The sequence below is a fragment of the Bemisia tabaci genome, chromosome 8, assembly GCF_918797505.1.
Source record: "Bemisia tabaci chromosome 8, PGI_BMITA_v3".
Taxonomy (NCBI): Eukaryota; Metazoa; Arthropoda; class Insecta; order Hemiptera; family Aleyrodidae; genus Bemisia; species Bemisia tabaci.
The window spans coordinates 35,565,400-35,585,480 of record NC_092800.1 but is presented as its reverse complement, the minus strand read 5'-3'; the positions used below and the strand labels follow the sequence as shown (position 1 = coordinate 35,585,480).

At 38.8% G+C, this 20,081-nt stretch overlaps 1 protein-coding gene across 1 annotated transcript in view; it reads left to right on the top strand.

Moving 5' to 3' along the window:
* The window catches only part of LOC140223814 (ras-related protein Rab-26-like), a 44,877-nt gene that overhangs the window by 9,625 nt on the left and 15,171 nt on the right, over nucleotides 1–20,081 (top strand). The window contains exons 2-3 of the mRNA XM_072303666.1: nucleotides 1,094–1,276; nucleotides 14,702–14,812. Coding sequence (XP_072159767.1) covers nucleotides 1,097–1,276; nucleotides 14,702–14,812 — 291 coding nt within the window. The 5' untranslated portion in view covers nucleotides 1,094–1,096. The remainder of the gene's footprint in view (nucleotides 1–1,093; nucleotides 1,277–14,701; nucleotides 14,813–20,081) is intronic.

Here is a 20,081-nt window from a genome sequence, read left to right as displayed (position 1 = left end):
CGCTATGAGGATTCGCGTTATGCTTTATGCGAATTTTATGAACCTTGAGGAGGGTCAGTTTTTTGCGACAGTCTGAAGGTCGCGAACTTAACGGCCTCCTCCGGCTGGAAAAAGGTCACTGAAACTTCTACCTCTTCCACCCTCTCACTCTCACCTCATTCCGCAGGTGAATGTATTAGTCGAAGGGAACAAGGAGTTGACCAATACAGAATTAAAATAGTAGAAACATATTTATTTTGTGGGCTTTTTTTTAGTCTAAAAATGAAGTTACAAGTGTGTTTAAATAATTAAATGTGGCGGACCCAAGTGGCATTTTTCAACGGAAAAGTCGTGATATTTTGAAGTTAAGTTGCAATTTTATACAATTTTTTGGCGATAAAATCACTAGGATCAGCAACATCTGAGCGATTATCCTCGAACTCGTTGCAATTTTATCTCTATAAAATCGCGTTCGATGAATTCGAAATTTTATCTGAATCGTGATTTTTTGTTCGATTATATTGCCGTTAGTTTCCGTCGATAAAATCGCAATTTAATTGCAAATTTATGTAATGAAATCGCAATTAAATTGCAAATTTATGTAATGAAATCGCAATTTTTTATCCGATAGTGCTGCAATAAATCGACGGCGATAAAATCGCGATACATTCTCCGATCAAATTGTAACTCATCGCGATCAGTACCGCTCGGGGAAGTAGAGGAAATAAGAGTGAGAAAAGGCTGAAAAAAAGATATCATTAAGGCTGAATTTTGACAAACAGAAAATCGGAGGTTTTGCATGAGCGAGTTCAGCATCAATTTTTTGCCAGGAAAAAAATATGTTCTGCCTTGGAATAAAAAATAAAATATACGGTGTTGAATATTGACGCACTGACCTAAGCGTAGCGCTATCAGAACAACCAGTAATGGTGGTCGTTCTGACAACGGCGTTGTGAGATTATGACTCCCTCACTTTTCATGATTTTAATTTTTCGCGGCTGATGAAATAAACTTCTACCATCACTTCTCTAGTTGATGTTACTTTTTACAGAAGACTTTGTGCCTCATCATGTGACAATGCGGCGAATATATATCTGTTTTTCGTTATGACTAGGATATGGCTGCGGCGGACGATAGCATGAGTGACGACGTATTCGAGACGTCTGACGATTATCTGGACCCCCAATCAGGGGGTGGCGACCCCCCTAGAAGGGAACCCTCCCCTACAGGATACCCAGGATACCAGCCGCCTGCTACAATTTTGCCCCATGTGGAACAAATAGACGTCATTCATAAGGTAATTATCACATCAAACCATTTTTGTAGGCTTTATTTTCTAATACATCCCCAAAATGGGCTCATAGATCATTTGATAACCAGTAAAGCAGAATATTGTTTGGATTTCTTGTTAAAAAAGGATACATGCAGCGACAATAGGTAGTTTGTGGTATAATTAGGGCAACTCTGATTAAATCCATCCAAATTATACTGCCGTGCTAGAGAAGAACACCGTGAGAACCATCATGCGATGCCAAATTTCTTCGTAGAAAATGTATATTTTAGACGTAAGTTATGAATATTTCTCTCCCGATCTTTCATAAGGTTTCGTCCATAATTTGATCTAAAAATTATGACAATTTCAAAGAAAAATATGCATACATTTCTTCTAAAATAAAAATTTTCTAAGAAGAAATTTGGCAACTCTCGAATGCTCATACGGCGTTCCTCCTCAGCACGACAGTATAATAGAGCCAAAACAAATCGATCAGTGAGTTTTCAAATTACAATGTAGAAACATCGGTCATCGATGCAATATGAAGTGCTTGCAAGAGAAAAATGGATGTACTCTATTTCACACTAATTAATGGGCGCAACCTATAAATAATTGGAGCTGTAAACGAACTAATTGATCCAATACACCAACTACCACCATACGGTAATTTAGAGATTATTATTGGTATCTAGAGTACCAATGCAGTTATGAATTGATGCAGATCACTGTGATACCAGCACTCACCTACCACATCGGTGGTCTCAGAGTCACCGACATTTTTGTCATGCAGCATCTACTTCACTGCACTTTGCAATAAAAAACCGCAATATTTCTGGCTCATCCATGAAAACATCCATCAGCATAGGAAATTTGACGACACATACCTAGTTTGTTTCTAAAATGAGCCAAAATAAGTGGTTCCTTGCAGTTTCAAAACGTAGTCCACCTTACTTTAGGAAACACGCAACTTACACGATCACCACATTGAACCGCCGCACAGTGGAACGAGTCATCAGAGAGGTCGGATATGAAATTGTTAACTAAAACTGCATATTTTGATGTTTATTTCGTCACATTTTAAATTTTAAGGGGTGTTTCTGAAAGAAAATTTCACACGAAAATCGATGGTACCACTTTCAAAGCCTCAAATTTGTGTATGAATGGAGTTATAAGCGTTTAAAGTTTTCAAATTTTGTCCGACCTCTCCTGTTGACCCGATCCACTGTGCGCCGCTGAGATTTATCCCCTCACGTGACGTCAGACGACAATGGCTATCGCCTCATCTTCACGTAGGCAAGAGCGAAACAGCGGATCCTTTATCTCGGTTTCCTCGATCACCATCTTGGGTTCCGGACCTCAAACAGCCCTCGAAAGTTCTAAACTGGGTGGCACCCCGTTTAAAAGTCATCCGCGCTTTCGGCAGGTGCCCAGCGGTTTCATTATCGAGTCCTTATCGAATGACCCAGATCAATACTGCCGTTCTGAGGAAAAACGCCGCATGAGCCTTTAGACTTTGTCAAAGCTCCCCGATAAAATATATATTTTTGAAGAGTTATGTAGATTTATCCTTAAAATTTCCAGATATTACAGATTGAATTGCGAACAAAATTGGCTGAAAAATTGGAAGGAAAATATTTAGAATTTTCGTGGTTAATTCCAGTTTTTATGAGGAAAAACACCGTATGAGCCTCTAACCGTTGACGAAGCTTCCCCGATCAGTGGCGTGGCGTGAATTGCGATATATCGATTGTTATGCTGTTTAAACGTATGGTAAAGAATCGATTATTAAGGTGTTCGCTGCGAACACCCTGTTTATCGATCCTTTTCCATAGGTTTAAATGGCATAACAATCGATATATCGCAATTCACGCCACGCCACTGCCCCCGATAAAATATCTGTTTTGGAAGAAAGATATGTAGATTTAGGTTTCAGGACATTTTGTCAACGATTTTTTGTCCGCGCACCTTTATTGTCTGGTAGTTTACGCCCACACGTAAAATAAGCAACGGTAACTTGGTCCGAGCGTTATATTTTAGTCGGTATGTATATAAAATTATATTGACAATATGGAAATGAGAAATTGAGAGAGAAGGAGGTGTTGTTATGGTTGCTCATGTTCTAAATGAAATGTTGTAACTTTCTCCTTTTGAATTATCTTTTTAAATTGTCATTGGTGAATATTTGGTTTTATTTCTATCCTTAAAATATTCGATGTACAATATACCTTATATGTGTATAGGTGCTTTTCTTTATTTTTTTAATTTTTTCTTTACGAAATTATTACTTTATTTTGAAAACATTTATATTTTTAAAACGTGACAAATATTTGTAAAACCTTTTCCAAGCGACATTAATGTCAATGAGCCGCAGTTGTGCCGACAGAAACTGCAAAAATGAATAAAAGAGGGGAAAAAACCAAGAAGCACGCAATCTTTAGTTTTAACCCATTTGTACATCGATCTTTTAGAGTCAAATACGTCAAATTTTGAGCGTTTCGTTGCGTGTGCACCCCGCTGCAGCACAATAAAATCACAATATGTAAAAGAAAAAATTAAAGTGCTTTGGAAATCATTAAATTTGACATGGAACCACCAATATTTAATAAACACACATTATATTATTATTCTCCTTTGATAAATTGATACATATTTTTTCCCATCAATTTAAATAAGAATAATCAATGCAGAAGGTGCAAACATTTCAAAATCCTGAGTTAAAAAACGCTGATTATGCGAGTATAAATATTAAAGCCTAACAGAGCGGAGCGGCGTGCTGCCAGCGCGAGAGGCTCACCGGCGCCTACAAACCTAAGTGGATACTTCACGCATTGCACAATGCTTGAAGTATCCACTTAGGTTTGTAGGCGCCAATGCGCGTTTCGCGCTGGCCGCCCGCCCACCGTGCGGCGGCGCCTGAAGCAACTATTTCACAACAGAGGTGTTACACAGTATTGCACGAAATTGAACTTATTAAAAATGAGGGGCATCCTTTAAAAGTACAGATCTTTCCTCTCAAAATAAATCAAGATACTTATCGTACACTAGAACAATCTAAGAGCCTTTAGCTGAGGCAAATATAGAGGTTTATCCGGTTCAGGTATAACAAGGTGGAAAAATCTTGAAATATAATTAAGTCCTGTTACACTAAAGAGGTGTAGAGAGTTTTAGTGAACTTTGTCTCATGGAATTGACGCTCCCTCATTTTTACCAAAATCTCAACTATATATTATTCTCCGTTGGACCAAACAGACAAAACAAAAAAACAAGCAAACCCTCATTCTTCCAAGACATTTTACACTTTCATCCAAAAACGTCGTGAGCAATCGTCGTTTGTATTTACAAGTGAGCCAATTAACTTTGGGTCTCAACTGGCACGTGGACCAAAACTCCCGTGCCGAAAAAACGCGTGGACGTAAATTACTGGAAAAAACAGGTGCGCGGACAAAAAATCGTTGACGAAATGTCCTATAACCGTAGATTTAGCCTTGGAATTTTCAGATATCACAGATTAAATTGCGAACAAAATTGCTTGGAAAATGGGAAGAAAAATATTCGAAATATCTTAGTAACTTCAGTTTTTATCAAAGGAAGTGTGGTAACGTCTGAAGGTTCATACGGCGTTTTTCCTAAGCGCGGCAAAATACGCAACACGGAAAAAATGAAGTTGCTGATATAACAATTTTGTGGATAAAACAGTGCCCGGCATGTTTCAATGTAGATTTTACAATGAAAAAACGTTAGTTCAAGCATCCCCATGATTTAATTAGCTTTCCACTATTGTGGAATGTACATTTGAAACTTGTCGGTCGTTTTTTTAAACCATTTAATTTTTACGTGAACAATCCATTCGGAGGTTCATCCGAGAACCTCCGAACGTGAGAGCATAATATCTGTATTTCCACGTGAGCCCTGTTCTCCGTTTAACTCTATGCTTTCCCAAGCTCATGTGGAAATATAGACATTCCCTTAACACTGAAAGAAAATTCTCGGCGTTTTTACCAAGGTCCGTTGATACCTTTACCATTTCACTTGTTTTTACCAATTATTGGTAATTTTACCAAGAAAGCCTAATAAGCTTACCTAAAAGCCGGTATTTTTACTGTTTTTTCAGGTACCACATTTATTGGTAATCAATGCCCGGTAACTTTGCCATTTTATCTCGGTAATTCTACCACAGTCGATAAAAAATATTGGCGTTTTTACCGGGGATCAGTAAAATTACCGAGAAAGTCCAATAATTTTACCGAGATTTCTCAATAAAAAGGCCAATTCCATAAATGGTAATTTTACCAAGAAAAAACTGGGATCAAATAGAACCCTGAATTCTTGGTAATTTTACCCTTTTCTTAGTAAATACACCGAGATTTTTTTTTTTTCAGCGAAGAATGATATTCATCGATCAAGATCACAGCTTTTTCTCTCTGGCCTATCGACGGGAGACATCTTGCTCCACGAGCTCAGTTCAAAATATCGTCGAGTTGCGTATACGCGCCCGTAAGCGGGATTTTATTCGCTTCCAGCTCGGAGGCTAAGCCGATAATCCGGTTCCGCGCTAAGGCGAGACAAAGGCTCGCCCCGACGGAGACTATATTTTACCTCGGCTAATCGTTGCTCGAGTGACTGAGAAAGCAAGGCTCCAGATCTTATCACACCGAGATGGCTCCGAGTAGTTTTACCACCAAGTTTCCTTTCCTCCCTTCAGTGAGGGACAAAATGCCCGAACGGGAGCTATCTTGTTTTTTGGAGGATGCAGTTAAGGTTGACACACACTGCGGAAAAAAACTCCGGCCTTGGAAGCCGCAATTACGGACTATATAGACATTCCGTCCGCGTTTCGGGCTCAGAGGCCGAAAATTCCAGGCGTAGCTCGTGGAGCAGTCGTCTAGCTACGGCTCTAGCTCCCAGAACTTTTGGCCTCTGAGCCCGGAGCGGACGGTATGTTTGTATAGGCCGTAACTTTTTTTCTGCGCAAAATTTAAGGTATTACATTCTTTGAAACTCCCCTGATTTCTCCGTCACATTTTGATAAAATTCCCTTATAATGGAGAATTTGCAGGCGTCTAATACTTTGTAAATTTCATGTTTCATGTACGGCTTCCACGGCCGGAGTTTTTTTTTTCTTTTTTTTTTTTTCTTTAGTGGAACAGGAACTCGGAACTCCGTGACCGTCAAGCTCTCTTGTCGCTTGAAATGGATCTCAAAATTTACGAAAGGGCTTTTTTGGTTCAAGAAAGAGGAAGTTTACTTTTAACTAAACTTTATTATAAACAAAGGAGCCTCCCCGGTAAAAATTGGCAGTAGAATCTGTGTTCCAAAACACCATACACCTACAGCCGGCTGTAAGATTTCCAATAGCTTCTATAGCCGGCTACACAATTTCTTATAGCCTTTTATAGCCGATGGCGATTAAGCAACAGCCAGACAATAAAGTGTATAATAAACGTTGCTAATTACGGATGCTAGGACTTAGTGAGTTTTTAGAATACTGCTCTCTTTTTGGGCCGTAGTATCTTGATTTATTTTGCGAGGAAAGCTCCGTGCTTTTGATAGATGCCTGCCATTACTAATATATTAGAGCGCCTTCAGTTTCGAATGATACTTTGCAATACCTCTGGTGTGAAATAGTTGCTTCAAGCGCCGTGGCACGCTGCGGCGCGGCAGGCGGGCAGCCAGCGCGAAACGCGCATTGGCGCCTACAAATCTAACAGGGATACTTCACGCGTTGCGCAATGCGTGAAGTATCCTTGTTAGGTTTGTAGGCGCCAGTGCGTTGCCACTCCGCTTTGTGTTAGGCTCTAATATTTAATCTGGTGGAGTCAGCACAACTCGTGATTTTGAAATGTTTGCAGTTGCACATCCTGTATGGATTATTCTCATTTTACTTGATGGAAAAAAATATGTATTAAAGGAAAATACAGGGTGATCCAAAAGTCCCTTCCACCCCCTCTAACTTTTTACCTAATTGAGGTAAAGATTTGAAACTTGGGGGATATTCCTAGGTCAAATGGAGCTACTTTTTGGCCCCCCTAAAATTTTCAGGGGCCCCCATTGGGAGGGGCAACGGCCCCCAGCTTTTAATTTTCAAATGGGAAGACCCCCTTTGTGATAGCTCGTTCGAAAGAGCATAAAAAAAGAAAACTTTTCGCGCAAACCCGAAGTCAATATCTCAAACCGTTTCAAAATGGCGGCCGGTTAAAGTTCAAAATGGCCGAAAATTCACACCGGTTATTTGTCGATGGATCTGCGCGAAAATCGGTATGTAGGGGTATTTTGACACGAAAAAAACGAATTTGACGTTAGATTTTCAAAAAAATCAAAATTTTCAAAATGGCCGCCGGTTAAAGTTTAAAATTGCCGGAAATCGTCACCTCGGTTTTTTCCTAATGGATTTGCCTAAAACTTGGAATTTGAGAGTATTTTGGCATAGGATAAACACATTTGAACTTAAATTTCTAAAAAAATCAATTTTTGGTCATTTTGAACTTTAACCGGCGGCCATTTTGAAAATTTTGATTTTTTTTGAAAATCTAACGTCAAATTCGTTTTTCTCGTGTCAAAATACCCCTACATACCGATTTTCGCGCAGATCCATCGACAAATAACCGGTGTGAATTTTCGGCCATTTTGAACTTTAACCGGCCGCCATTTTGAAACGGTTTGAGATATTGACTTCGGGTTTGCGCGAAAAGTTTTCTTTTTTTATGCTCTTTCGAACGAGCTATCACAAAGGGGGTCTTCCCATTTGAAAATTAAAAGTTGGGGGCCGTTGCCCCCCCAAGGGGGGCCCCCTGAAAATTTTAGGGGGGCCAAAAAGTAGCTCCCTTTGACCTAGGAATATCCCCCAAGTTTCAAATCTTTACCTCAATTAGGTAAAAAGTTAGAGGGGGTGGAAGGGACTTTTGGATCACCCTGTATAATGTGTGTTTCGTAAATATTAAGGTGGTTCCGTATCAAACTTAATGATTTCCAAAGCACACGAATTTCTGCACAATTTCTTATAGCCTTTTGTAATCGATGGCGAAAAAGCAACAGCCAGGCGATAAAGTGTAAAGCCCGGCTATAGGAACTATAGCCCGGCTGCATAATTTTTTATCGCTTCGTATAGCCCGGCCGTATAATTTTCTACGCGTTCTGTAGAACGCGTAGCCACGCGCGTGGCGTGGCGTGGACGCGTGGCTGTAGCCAGCTATATGATTTTCTGTGGCCTTCTTTAGCCGGCTACAAGAATTCCTATGGTATTTTGAAACGCAGCTCTTATCGCCAATTTTTACCAGGGCTCCTGCTCCTTGATGTCTCGCACTGAGCCCTCCGTGCTTCAAAGGACCAATGTCGCTTTCCGCGAAAAGAGGGACATTCTTTCATTCTTCTTTACCTTCATTCCTGTGATGAAACCTTGACGATGGGTCGACCATTAAACAGGAGAAAGACAAGGGAAAACGGGAAACAAGGCTAAAATACAAAAAAAAAAAAAAAAAAAAAAAAAAAAAAAAAAAAAAAAAAACCCGAGACGTTTCGTTGAGTCAATTTCAGTCGGCAAATAAATTGAAAATTAAAAATTATCGATGAAAAAACCTGAGACCTTTTCTCGGTCACCAACATGTATACTGCCGTGCTAAGGAAAAACGCCGTATGAGCCTTCAGGCGTTGCCAAATTTCCCTTGACAAATCACTAATTTTCAGGAAACTTTTTGAATATTTGTCTACCGATTTCTCAGATAATTTTGTTTTGTAATTTGATCTAAAGTGTCTGAAAATTTCAAGGAAAAATATCAATAATTTTCCTAAAAAATGAACATTTTATCGAAGGAAATTTGGCAACTCTCGAATGTTCATACGGCGTTCTTCCTTAGCACGGCAGTATAGGGCTCAGGTTCTTTCACCGATATTTTTTAATTTTAATTTATTTTCTGACTGAAAAAGACTCAGTTTTCACTGGAAAAAAAAAAACAAATTGGATCTAGGGTCCAGACTCTTGAAAACATTGACAAGAAAAAGGACTCTTGACTCAATCAGATTTAAGCTTAACTCAAAAAGATATCTTCTCAAATTAAGAGGCTTGGATCTTGATTTAAGCTTAAATCTGATTGAATCAAGAGTATTTTTTCTTGTCGATGTTTTCAAGAGTCTGGACTCTAGATCCAATGTGTTTTTTTTTTTTTTTCCAGTGTTGAGTCGAAATGTCTCGGGGTTCTTTATTGTTGTATTTTATCCTCGTTTCCCGTTTTTCCCCCTTGTTTTTCTTCTGCTATAATTGTCTGGGGCTGCTCCGTAAAATTGTGTATTTATCGAACACTGAATTGTTATCGAGAGACCTCGATTAGTAAATAGCAGAGCAAACATACGGATTCATCGATCAAATTTATCGATTTGTCTAGCTGAATCGATTTGTTAATTCAGCTAGACTGTCGGGCTGGCCGACGAGATTGTGGACGATCAATACTGCAAATTGCGGGTTCTCATCCTCATAGACACCCTGTAATTGGACGTAGTTCTACCAAAGAGACCTATGTGCAAGTGAGAAATGTGGGGTGTGCTCGTCGAAGCTGCATAAGAAGCAATGTGGTCAGTGGGCGTGGTTCCTTTTGAAGAATTGGAAAAGCGGGATGTTGCATTCTATCAAACAGACCTATGTGCAACTGAATGCGGAACTCATGAGCCGCGGGCATGGCAAGAGAGCGTTGTGGACAGGGCTCATGAGTTAAAGACGAAGCGGAGCCGGGAAGGCGGCGGACGGTGGTTCCTCCATCTCCGTTGACGTCACTGGCGCTTTATTATTCTCATTCACTCTTACGGCCAGAGACTAACGAGCACACCCCACATTTCTCACTTGCACATAGGTCTGTTTGGTAGAAATACGTCCAATTGATCGTTGCGCCATTAATTTTTTAACCACCGGATGATATCGGTCCCACGACAAATTGCTCCTTGAAAAATTGATGTTGTAAATGTCTAGGATTGATTAATAGTATTGTCCGGGCGACAACACCCCTCCCTCATTAGGTCTTCAATTTCACCTCCGGTGAAGAACACTTTTGGCCAGCTTAAAGCCATTTAGTTGATAGTACTAACAATAATTGATACATTCTTTGCAGAAACAACGTGCATACTTCGAGGTTTTTTCCTTTTAAATTTTGCATTTAATTTGTATTGATTGTGAGCATATAATACAGGACCTCGCCGACTCACGTGTGATGTTCAGCCTTGGCTATGAAAGAGACCTTGCTTTTTCTTATACTCGCAAATTCTACGGAGATATAAGATTTTCCTAAAAAAAAAAAAAAAAAAAAAAAAAAAAAAAAAAAAAAAAAACAGTTTACTGCAAAAAAATCTAAATTTCCGGAAAAATAATAACCCACGTGAATAAATAAACAAGCAGTTTCAACACAACATATTTGAAAAGCGCGCCCATACTGAGGTCTAATACAGAGAGTAAAGAAGACATGGATTTTATAATGGAAAATGAACGGGAATGGATATTTTGATTTCCAAATTGTATCATTTCAAAGCGCCAATATGGTATTTTAGGCCATTCCCGCCCCATTGGAGTTTGAAATTTAGTAAATTTGACTGAATATTCGACTTTTGCGTCCAAAAATATATCCTGCCACCAAGTTTCACAAAAATCGATCGAACAAGAGCCAAGGTAGCTTTTTCGGCTACATTTATGGTGTCTCGGATTCTCGAATTCTGAAAATCTGATCTGGAATTCAAGTTTTCCGTCAGACAATGCCATTTAGTACCAAGTTTCACAAAAATCTAGCGAACAGTAATCGCATATTGTATGATCAGTGGGTAAACACAGGTTAAACGATACCAGTCAATTTACACACGTTATAGAGCGCCTTCAATTACGTTCGATACTGTGAAATACTTCTGAGGTGGAATAGTTGCGCAGAGCGCCTTTGACATTATCGCTTCGACTTGATGGCAGAAGATCAGGTTTACCGCTGCAAGCACACTCGAGCGCAGGCGTGGTTGCATATTTTCTCATCATCGACATTAAGATAAAAAACACCTAAACCTCAATTTACGGCGTTGCAAGATTTCAATGTCTATTTTGTGTAAAAAATGCACAGAAAATAGGAAATATCGCTTCGACTTGATTGCAAAAAAATCAGGATTACCGCTGGAACCGCAATCAAGCGCTGCGCATGCAGTTACACATTTTCTCATCACCGACAACGATGAGATGAAAACATTCATAACTCAGTTTGCGACGCCGCACAGTGGATCGAGTCAATTAAAGAGGTCGGACATAATTTTTTTTTACTAAAACTGCAAATTTTGATGTTTATTTCGTCACTTTTTAAACTATGAGGGGTGTTTCTAGAAGAAAATTTAACGAGGAAACCAATAAAACCACTCTTAGAACCTCAAAAGTTTGTATACATGGAGTTATGAGCGTTTAAAGTTTCCAAATTTTGTCCGGCCTCTCCTATTGACTCGATCCATTGAGCGTCGTAAGTTTTTAATGCCTGATTCATGCGGGTAAATCAATACGAACAGTTCAAAATCTGCCTTGATTTCTCCGCGATGTGATGAAACATTTTATATTTAATGAAGTTTATGCTCAATGGTCAATTAATGTCGATTCTCGAACATTATACTTTTCCATGTAGCGTAAAACTCTTTGACGAATTCAAAGATATGTGAAAACTTAAAAGCTCACTTACGAGTAGAAATTTTCTTCACACGCATGAATAAATTTCAACGCGCACTTTTGGAGAGAAGATATCAAACGCAATACTGCCGGAGGGAAGCTGTATGAGAATTCGAGAGTTGTCAAATTTCCTTCGATAAAATGTTTATTTTTGAGGAAAGTTATGAGAATTTTTCCTTGAAATTTTTAGGAATTTAGGGTAAAATTGCGAAAAAAATTATCTGAAAAATTGGGAGGAAAATATCCATAAGTTTTCCAAGCAATTCCCGTTTTATAAAAGGAAATTTGGCAACACCTGAAGGTTCATACGGCGTTTTTCCTTGGTACGATGGAATAGCTGAAATTCAAAACTTGTCTTCTTGATCATTAACGAGCAGGCAATTCGTTCCGCTTCCTTTATGTTTGATGCAAATACGAATACGTTGATCATACGTTTCAGTCAGTGGGCTTGGCGTGATTTGCGATATATCGATTAATCCGCCATTTAAGCCTAGGAAAAGGATCGGTAAACAGGGCACTCGCAACGAACACCTTGATGATCGATTCTTTACCATGACTTCAAATGGAGAAATATCGATAATCGATCGTTCACGCTTCGCCAATGGTTTCAGCTCACAAGGATATGGGTCTCATTCTTAAAGCTGCAAAATATCGATAGTGCAAAACTGCAAAAACATCGGTTTGTGACGCTACAAACTTTCTGTCATACTTCATTTTTTAAATGAAAAATACCCAACACCTGTATTTAAATACATTGATTTTGACAGTTTTTCGTCGACGTTTCTCCTATCATCAGCTATGTTGCTCAAATAGCCCTTGAAGCAACAAATAAGACAAACGAAGTCAACACAACATAAGAATAGAGCAAAGGAAAGGACGCGTGTTGATGACGGCGCAGAGATACAACTATTCATGCTTGATGGATGTCCGTGCTGCATCTACAAAATTGAAGGCGCGATGGCGTGAGGTGTAATCTCTGTACCCGCAATTTTTCGCTTTATGCTGCCAAAGAGGTGTCACTCAGAGTCGGGAGAAAACAGACGTGCACTCAGTGAACATTATTTGAGAAGGCCAAAAATAATGTATACAAAACGAAGAGCAAAAAAACCAAATTTACCATACCGAATATTCTGCTGTTAGGGGGAAAAAATTAAGAGTGCTTTTAAGAAATAATGTTGACTAGTTTTTAAATCATCGTATTATCTAACGTTACCATGTAAAATTAATGCAATTTGTTTCGTTTTAGTTTGAAACCATGTAGATAGAAACAAGGAAATACTTGTAGTAGTTACGTTATATTTAAATAAAAATCCTATATATTAAAAAAAAAAATAGTTTTCAAAAGAGAAAAAAGTACGATAGGAAATCTGCACGTTGCAAACAAAGATGTTTGGTTTCGCAGTTCTGCCATCGACATGACCCGAGAAAGTAAAACAAAACCATCTTTAGACCAGTGTTAACGCTTGCTCAAGAGACTGGGGCTAAGGAAAAGCGTGCCAAACAACGATTTTGCACGGTCGAGATGAAAGGTCTGTGGAAAGGAGCTGATTTATTCTTCGAGATCGACAGACTAGCGAATCCTTCAGGGATGCTTGGGGCGTGCAAGATGTTGCAAATTGGGTCACGGTCGTCGGGGAAAAGATCTGCCGTGTTAAGTAAAAACGACGTATGAGCCATTAGGCGTTGCCAAATTTCCTTCGACAAATCAAGAATTTTAAGGAAAATTTGAGAATATTCCTTCTCCGATTTTTTACAGGATTTTGTTCGTAAATTGATTTAAAAAGTCTGAAAATTTCGAGGAATAATATTCATAACTTTCTTCATAAATGAATGTTTTCAAAGAGGAAATTTGACGACATTACTTATCACGGCAGAGATGTGGTTGGAGCGCGTTGGCCGAATGGACGAAGAGAGTCCAGCGAAATTCTATATGAAGGGACAACCCTAAAGGAAGAAATTACCTGGACGACCGCCCAAGGGCATATTTAAGGGCACAAACCTGGCTCTCTTCCTCTGAGAATAATTGAATGTTTTTATTGCCGTCTTTATTTTTATTGGTTTGACGAATCTTTTATATTTGTCCGTGATTTATACTGCCGTGCTACAGAAAAACGCCGTATGAATATTTGAGAGTTGCCAAATTTTCTTCAATTTAATGATAATTTTTGAGAAAAGTTATGAATATTTTCCCTTGAAATTTTCAAGAACTTCAGGTTAAATTGCGAACAAAATTATTTTAAAAAAATTGGAAGGAAAATATTCCTAAGTTTACCAGGAAATTCGTGTTTTATTAGAGGAAATTTGGCAACGCCTGAGGGCTCATGCGGCGTTTTTCCGTAACACGGCAGTATATGTGCTCGGTGCTTCAGAGCTTGACGAACAGGCTGTCGTGCGAAGGAAGAACGTCGTATGAACATTCAATAGTCACCAAATTTCCGTGGAAAAAACATGTATTTTTGAGGAAAGTTATGAACTTTTTCCCCTGAAATTTTAGATATTCTAGCTTAAATTACGAAAAAAAATTGTCTAAAAATTATTTTTCGGAAAAATATTTACAATTTTCCCAGTAAATTCGCTTCTTATCGAAAGAAATATGGCAACGTCTGAAGGCTCATGCGGCGTTCTTCCTTAGGGCGGCAGCACTGCAGCAGGGCTGTTTCCTAATCATCAGCGGAAAGAGAAAAAGTTTCCGCCGAAGACAATCACACATGACGAATATATATTTATCGAGTCAAGAGGTTGTGTGGAGGTAATAAAGTTCTCATTTTATGGTTATTTTTTTCCGGCAGACGATTTTGTTGGGCGACAGCGGGGTCGGGAAGACCTCATTACTCGTGCAATTCAACACCGGTCAATTTCAGCAGGGCACCTTCGCCGCGACGGTTGGCATAGGATTCACGGTGAGTAAACCCTCTAAAATAACTCTCTAATTGAATGTTTCGAATTGTTTTGTCCCAGGAATCTGGGCTAATGAATGACGCGGAACTCACCGGCGGCACCTTTATTGGCGTACTGTTTCCGTTCGAGGAGCAAAGGTTGCAATAAACTGCAATTAAATGGTGGAATTATTGAAATTGTAGTGGGGTGTTGTGTACTTACTGGCAGGACTCTTATTGAAATGTATTGCATTTTCTTTGCGTGCAAATTGCGTACCTCTGTCACACATGGAATCTATTTTATCATCGTTCAAAATTGGCATTTATTGACTCAATGATGTAAAAAGATTGCAATTTCTTGGTTAAAAAAAAAAAAAGCTTATTGCACTAAAGTGCGAAATTATTTTGATAATCTTGTCGCATGGTGCTACTTTACTATTCCTCGGAATTTCACCGGTCAAAAACGAAAGAAAGCCAATTTTCCTTCAACCTTATATTTCTCCATTTTAGTCATCGCAATTACCTATGTAAAGAGGTATACGGGGCCGATTTTCACCGATTTTGGACTATTTTGAGGTATTGCTGTGTAGAGGAACTCCAGTCTGAATTTACAAATTGTAACATAGATTTTCAATTTCTGCCCCATTGAGGGTTTTACCTCCTTGCTACCTGCGGACCGATTATTGAAACTGATAGATAAAGCGATAGACAAAGACGACAAAAGGGATTTGGAGGGATCCTATTGGTGGAAACGGGTTGTTGCAATGGACAAAGGAGGTAGGAAATCGACTAAGTAACGGCAACCCACGAGAAACCCGACAGTTAGTCTATCATTTTCCCCCTTAGTCGATGAGAACCACCCATTTCAACCAATAGAATTGCTTTATACTTCCTATGTCATCTTTGTCTATCGCTTTGTCTATCAGTTTCAATAATCGCCCCGCTGGTAAAGACCTCCGTTACGGAAACGTCACGAGAAAGTAGGTTACGCAAAAGAAGAGGTCAAAGTATTTCATTTTTAGCGTTACGTATTTTATGAACAGTCTCTGCTGACATCAATTATCGATTAGAATGATCGACATCGAAGCTTGCAAAATAACTAACGAATTGAATTGCTGACTCATTTATATAAATATTTAGGATTACAAATCTTTTATTCTACTTTATACGATTATCCAGTGTCCTCGATTTTTTCAATTAGTTAGTGAACAACACTCGTAAATGAATTCGCTTACGAGGATTTAATAGCTACGTAATACTCATTTCTTGGCATTTTTCCTCTCGATGAGTACGCGAAGTACGCACGTGGCTTCAGAAGGAATTCCTTTTCCGCGAATCGCGAATGAGCCGGAACTTACTCAATGCGCCTGCCACGAGCAGAACGCAACCCGGGTACTGCCGTGCTAAGGAAAAACGCCGTATGAACATTCGAGAGTTGCCAAATTTCCTCTTAGACATTTTTTGTTTTTAAAGGAAGTTATGAATATTTGGCCTTGAAAATTTCAGACTGTTTAGATCAAATTTAGAGCTAAATTCTCCGAAAAATTGGAAGAAAAAGATTTAAAAATGTTCCTGTAAATTCGTGATTAACCAAAAGAAATTTGGCAACGCCTGAATGGTCTTACGGTATTCTTCCTTAGCACGGCAGAGTACCAGCGCCCTGGGCCTGTTGCAAGGTGCGGGGATTTGCAAATTGATGGCTGATTCTTATGGCAAATTTTACGAAAAGAACGATGGCGCTACTAATAAACCTTGAAATGACCTCTCAAACTCAAAAAAAGCTGTTTTTGGAACCGACCCATTCAAAACGGTTGTTTTTCAACCGCCACACTTGTGATTGGTGGAGCCATATGTATTCTGTGCTTGTGACGTGAAATGATATGACAGACCTGGTTTCTTCATCACTTACAATGTATTTTCCCGTAAGGAAATGGCAGCCGCTTTTCAAATGCAAATATCGAGTCAATCGATAATTTTTTGATCAAAATGGAAAGCAGGAATGGATTCCTCGTACGTTTAAATGGTTAAAACCTTCATTAGATAAATAAGAACCGACGGGATAAACCCTATTTTGAAGGAAGACTGTAGTCAATGGGCGATTGTTTACATCTGCTTAGTGATAACAGACATGGACATTAGCTCAATATTTGGCCATTTTCATGAGTTTTTACTTTTTCGTCACTATTTGAAGGTAAGTTTATTTTGTAAATCAATTGTTTAGTGCCTTAGGATCATGTTAAAAGCTGTAAAGGTATACTTTGTTACTTATTAATTCAGATCACACTCCGGCAGTCCAACGCTCAAACCTGGATGTAGCGAGTCAGTTGTTACTGCTTACTATTTCACCCTTTAATGCTTCACTGAAGACACCAAAATGATAGTATCAATCATTGATGATTAAAAAAACTTACCTTTGACAATACTGATGAGATGAGGAGACCGGTATGTTTAAGCTGGAGGCAAGGAAAGTAGACGTAGGATCCTTCTTCGGTTACCAGACTTTATCGATAAATTTTTCTGTATAGTGTTATATTTAAAACACACAGGATTTTAAAATAACATAAGTTAATAAAACGTGGGAACGTTCTGAATGATATTGAGATGTTTGTTGAAGAGTTAAGAATGATTTACACGCATTAAGAGAACATCCATGGTTTGAGCGCTGGACTGCCGGAGTGTGATCTGAATTAATAAGTAACAAAGTATACCTTTACAGCTTTTAACATGATCCTAAGGCACTAAACAATTGATTTACAAAATAAACTTACCTTCAAATAGTGACGAAAAAGTAAAAACTCATGAAAATGGCCAAATATTGAGCTAATGTCCATGTCTGTTATCACTAAGCAGATGTAAACAATCGCCCATTGACTACAGTCTTCCTTCAAAATAGGGTTTATCCCGTCGGTTCTTATTTATCTAATGAAGGTTTTAACCATTTAAACGTACGAGGAATCCATTCCTGCTTTCCATTTTGATCAAAAAATTATCGATTGACTCGATATTTGCATTTGAAAAGCGGCTGCCATTTCCTTACGGGAAAATACATTGTAAGTGATGAAGAAACCAGGTCTGTCATATCATTTCACGTCACAAGTATGGCGGACCCGAAACGACCGTTTTGAAAATCCAAATTCTGAGGCGTTTTTAAGTTGATTTTTTGGGGGTTTCCGGTGATCAAAAAACTCCAGGAAAATTCCTGTGACATCAGGAGCCTTAGCTCTTTCGATTTAAGCATTAAAAAAAATCGGTGCAACAGGCCCATGGGTTTCATGAAATTCTAGCTGAGTTGCCGCGGGTCACCGCGTTCCACAACTTTTCCGATATTAAGATAGAATTTTACTGCTGAAAATTGAATAGCGGTTGTAGCGGTGCGGGTGGAAAAATCGGAATTATAAGATTTCGACGAAAAACTCTGTATCGCACCAAATTAAAGGTTTCGAGCGGGTTTGTTCATTTTTGCGCCAAAAGAAGGCGTGTAGTGAAATTATTTAAAGCAATATAGCCGTGTGCCCTGGACATGAAGTTGATTTAACATTCTAGATATAAAAAACGTGTGCGAGCACTTATAAAATGCTGAAATACCAGTCAGCAGTCAGATAGCAGACCATAGCAGTCAGTTTTACATCTTGGAATTGCTGCAGTAATTTCTGTAGCGGGTGATTCAGCATTTTATAAGTTCTCGTACACTTTTTTCACATCCAGAATGTTCAATCAACTTCACTAATTTTTTCAATGTTTTTATCTAAGTCGGACTACTATACGACGATACGAGGAGAATTCCCGCTGTTTCAACGAGAAAGTCCTATCGCGGCATATTTAACAAGAACTTCTGTTCACTCGACAAGAACTCTTTCCCAGTGTATGGAAAATCTGAATCAGCGCAACGAAACTTGGCAAGGCGGAACTAAAGGAATGCCGTCCGCCCTTTGGAACACATCTTTGATTGAACACACACAAGGGACAGGGAACACAGGCTGGATTCTGGATTAGACGGTGAAGATAGCGTTTCCTCGGCGCTTTTCAGGGTATGGTGGCACTCGAGTACAAGACTCTCTGTGATTGCTTGGAAGAAGGCAAACTAGTATCACCACCGCGTTGTAAAATGGACCGCGCTAAGTAGAAAGGAATCCGGCCACACTGAGAAAAAGCTATGGCTTAAAAACCAATTAGTGGTTCATATGGAACACCACTAATAGTAGTAAAGGCAACTTATAATAATAACATATCGACGGTGAAACTACCAAACCACGTATCTCGTTTGCGGTGTTTAAAAATCTACGCTCACATTATATTTTTTTGAAGTCGACCAAATCAATATCATTCCTTGAAATTTTCACAGAATTTTCTCCGCACGAGGAGGAAAAATCGCAGAAATTTTCAAGACTGGACGTTAAGTAGTTTTTCATTTAAAAAAGAAAGTATGACAGGAAGTCTGCGACGTCGCAAATCGAGATACGTGGTTTGGTAGATTCACCGTCGATATATACCTCAGTGGTGGTATGAGATACCTTAGTATGGTACGTGATACCTTAGTATGGTTCGCAAACCGAGAATCATTAGTTCGTTTTCGACTCTTAGTGGTGTTCTATATAAACCACTAATATGTAGGTTTATAAAGCCATAGATTTTTCTCCGTGCACATCAGCTGTTGGAAAATTTAATTGGGAATTTTAATTTTTTACATAAAAACAGCTGTGCGGATATTTGTGCAAATTTCAATGAATTTTCTGCAAAGCAAGAAGTGAATTCTTCGATTTCCTCAAAGGAGTCCGCACAAACGTTCTCTTGTGCAAAACGTGTAATTGCGCAGTAAAATTTTGCGATAGCTGATGCGACTTGCACCGAAAAAAAATTGAAGTTGATTTAACATTCTGAATGTAGAAAAAGTGTGCGAGAACTTATAGTATGCCGAACTACCCGCTACAGCCGTTACTTTAGCAATGCCAAGATGTAAAAAAAACTGCTGTGGTGGGTAGTTTAGCATCTTTTAAGTTCTTTCACACTTTTTTTACATCCAAAATGTTAAATCAACTTCACATTTTTTTCGGTGTGGTTCCTTTCTGCTAAGCGCGGTCCAAATAATACTACTCCGAGCGTTAAATACCAAAATCAAAGAAAAAAAACTGCTGACAAGGAAGATTGAAGAGCGGACATTCAAAACCTAATAAGCTCTATCAGGTACCTATGGCTAATAAATTGTCGTGATTTTCCTCTCTGTGAAAGAATCTAAATGCTCTAGCTTCATGAACATTTTACAGGAAAAATTTTCTCCAAATTTTTATTTTAATTC